We start from the raw sequence: 3,504 nt of genomic DNA, 5'->3' as shown, positions 1-3,504 counted from the left end.
CCCACACACACACCCACGCACACACACACACACACACGCAAACACACACGCACACACCCCAACCCCCTGGATGTAACGAGCCCAACCACTCCTACACATGCAACTCTTCCAAATTGATATATGACAATATCTACTTTCGATCACGTGTCCGCCAGGCGACTTAGACGGATTGCGCGTCATCTCGCCTTCCCCAAATTTTCTCTGGTGCTGCAGCTCGTATCCCAAACATCTTTATCGACGGAGCGCGAAAGATGTTTAACTCTGTGAACCTGGGCAACTTCTGCTCCCAGACGCGCAAGGACCGCACTTCCGACTTCGGGGACAGGACGGGCTGCGCGTCCAACCTCTACCTGCCCAGCTGCACCTACTACGTGCCCGAGTTCTCCGCCGTGTCGTCCTTCCTTCCTCAGGCCCCGTCGCGCCAGATCAGCTACCCGTACTCCAGCAACCTCCCGCAAGTGCCGCCGGTCCGGGACGTGTCCTACGGGCTGGAGCCGGCCAGCAAATGGCACCACCGCGGCAACTACGCGTCGTGCTACTCGGCCGGCGACGAGCTGGTGCATAGGGACTGCCTTCCGCCTTCCACCATGACCGAAATGCTCATGAAGAACGAGAGCGCGTACAGCCACCACCACGCACATCACCACCACCACCACCACCACCCGGGCTCCAACCACCCCTCGGCGGCGGGCTTCTACTCCGGCGTGGCCAAGAACAACGTGCTCCCGCAGGGCTTCGACCGCTTTTTCGAGACGGCGTACTGCGGCAGCACAGACACTCAGACGGACGCTTGTTTACAAAAGGCCGAGGGGGGGAAGCTGCCGGGCGGCGGTGGCGGCGGTGGCGGCGGCGGCGGCGGCGGCGGCAGCGGCGGCGGCAGCGGCGGCGGCGAACCCCAGCAGCAGCGGCAGCAGCAGCAGCCGCAGTCCGACTCTCTCGCGGCAGCGTCCGAGCAGGACAAAGAGGCGGACGACGACGACGCGGACGCCGACGAGGAGCACACCAACTCGGGCTCTTGCACGTCGTCGTCAGCGGCCACCAAGGAAGCCAGCGGCGGCTCCAAAAGCAGCCACTCCAGTAGGTCCAAGCTCTTCATATGGGGGGGGGAGAGGTGCAGGGGACTAGCCCGCTGTTTTGTCGCTCTCATTTTATGTGCACTTTTATAAGCATTCAAAAGGATTTTATTATAAGCCCACAAAAGCGCTTTCTTGCAATGAGAAGAATTTTTACGATGCTGAGCCTCTTCAAAAATGACCAAGTTACACACACTGCGTGCTGAGTGACTCTATGTGTGTGTGTGTGTGTGTGTGTGTGTGTTTTGTTTTTCTTTTTTCCCCTTTTTTAATAAAGAGACAGTGCTATTGTGACAAATGGTAACTTTGATCGTGAACTTGCATTGGGCGTTTTATGAAGGGATTTTCTTTCTTCTTGTTGTGCCCACCGTACACGTGTAAAAGGCAATTGGGCAGAACATTGCTGTTGGCGTCTTGTGAAATGTCTTTTGAGAAACACTGCCTGGCTTTTGGCCGTCCATGCTACACATCGTGCTAGGACACACACACACACCGACACCCCCCCCCCCCCACACACACACAGACACACACACACACACACGCGCGCACACATGCATGCATACTGAGCCAACACAAGCGCCTCTGTGTCACTTTGATGGAAGGAAAGGGCGATTGGTATCGCACTGATCAAATGTGCATCTGCAGGTTCACGTCAACAAATATTATATTCTCAAAAGTGGAGCTATTTCAGTGCTACAATCGCCCCCTCCCCAGCCCCCCCCCCCCCCGCCCCCCACAAGCATAGTGGCCATGTTGCTCACAGCCTCTTTGAAATGCTCCACTGATTGAAAAGAAGAAAAAAAAAAACAGAGCAAAAAAAGACAATTCCATACCCCCCAGTCAGTTGTTTGATAAGAAGTTATAGGTCCTCGGAGGTGTGCAGAGGCCATATTGCAAATGTGGCCAAATGCATTTCAACTTGGTGCCAAGAGTGCGTAAATTGTGCGTTGGGCTCCAGAGGAATGTGAGGGCACATAATGCGGCGAAAGGCTTTTTGTTGTCGTCAATTTAGAACAGATAAACACGTGCTTAGATGCTGTCACTTGCTCTTATTTACTCCAAAGGCTTGGCATATTTTACGCTCTTCGCCTGCTCACCGCCGGCGCATCAGCAGCGCCACTTCACCGTCTATTTGATTGGAATTATTATTTATTATTATTATTATTATTATTATTATTATTATTATTATTTCGCATGCGCTGATGCATCAAATTAATTTTGCCAATCTTTTTTTTCCCCATCTCCGCTAATCTGTTGTGAAATTATTGAATAGAGTGTCATTTTTTTTTCCCCAATTCCAGGTACCCCGCGCACGAGGAAGAAGAGGTGTCCCTACTCCAAGTTCCAAATCCGAGAACTGGAGCGAGAGTTCTTCTTTAACGTTTACATCAACAAGGAGAAACGTCTGCAGCTCTCCCGCATGTTAAACCTCACCGACCGCCAGGTGAAAATTTGGTTTCAGAACAGACGAATGAAGGAGAAGAAGTTGAGCAGGGATCGCCTGCAGTATTTCTCGGGCAATCCCTTGTTGTGAGCCGCCGCGCAGCAGCAGCGGCGGCGGCAACGGCAACGGCAGCGGCAGCGGTCACAGTCTCGGTCAGTGGCACCGAGGCCTCTCTCTCTTCTCCACTCACGTCAAACAATTGGAAACGTGGGCTTGCAAACAATCCTCCGAGCGGACGCCTGCGACGTATCACCAACAGTGCAATGTGGACATTTTTTAGGCCTGCATGAGGTTAAAAAAAAAAAAAAGTTGCCATTTTCTAATTGCGCACGGGTGGCGGTGTATTTCTAGCTGGTTCTCAGAAAAAAAGGGCCTATAATTATTAAAAAAAAAAAAAAAAAAAAAAAAAAAACAACAACAACAAATATGCTGTTCTTGAATATGACTCATTTATGTTTATTCCGAATGTCCACGTAGACTTTTTTTAAAAGTATATGTTCGTAGTTGAAATGGTTGTTGGCTCTCCCCTCTGGTCCATGTATATAGCATATCATTAGAATTATTTCTCGGCCAGGGAATATTTAAGCCTAAAACTTCCAAGATGCGATGACAAATGTGACGTCCAATCTGTGAAATGACACACACACACACACAAACACCGACACACAAACACACACCCATGAGCCAACTCAAATGCACTTGTAAATAAGGTTGAAAGTCTCTCCATCTCCCTGCTGCTATTCTTCACCCACACTACCCATTCTCTTTTCACAGCTTTAATACCAATACTCTTTAAATTATTCGGTGCTTTGGATTCCATCGAAGGGGACACACTGTGTATCAATAATCGAATCTAGCTATGAAATAAACTCCAAGCATATAGGCAAACAAACGCTGGCGACTTTTTTTTTGTTGTGTTTCTGGTGCTCTTCTTGCATGCATTGCGAGATGGATCCTGAAATAGCCCTCGAATGTTTAGTGCACCCC

At 50.2% G+C, this 3,504-nt stretch overlaps 1 protein-coding gene across 1 annotated transcript; it reads left to right on the top strand.

Annotated features, from left to right (window-relative positions):
- The first annotated feature begins 251 nt into the window (after positions 1-251).
- Positions 252-2,607, top strand: hoxc11a (homeobox C11a). Its single transcript, XM_086045219.1, has 2 exons — positions 252-1,077; positions 2,375-2,607. Exons 1-2 carry the CDS (start codon positions 252-254, stop codon positions 2,605-2,607), a joined length of 1,059 nt encoding a protein of 352 aa, XP_085901345.1.
- The last annotated feature ends 897 nt before the right edge of the window (positions 2,608-3,504 follow it).

This window comes from Filicampus tigris, chromosome 1 (assembly GCF_054856515.1).
Source record: "Filicampus tigris isolate MCC_2025a chromosome 1, RoL_Ftig_1.0, whole genome shotgun sequence".
Classification (NCBI taxonomy): Eukaryota; Metazoa; Chordata; class Actinopteri; order Syngnathiformes; family Syngnathidae; genus Filicampus; species Filicampus tigris.
Note: the sequence above shows the minus strand (reverse complement) of the source record. Positions and strands in the feature narration are given on the sequence as shown.

Bases quoted from the DNA above. Each gene is read 5' to 3' on its own strand.
- hoxc11a (XM_086045219.1), top strand. From the start codon at position 252: ATGTTTAACTCTGTGAACCTGGGCAACTTCTGCTCCCAGACGCGCAAG. The intron at 1,078-2,374 runs GTAGGTCCAAGC...CCCCAATTCCAG, and splicing joins CTCCAAAAGCAGCCACTCCA to GTACCCCGCGCACGAGGAAG.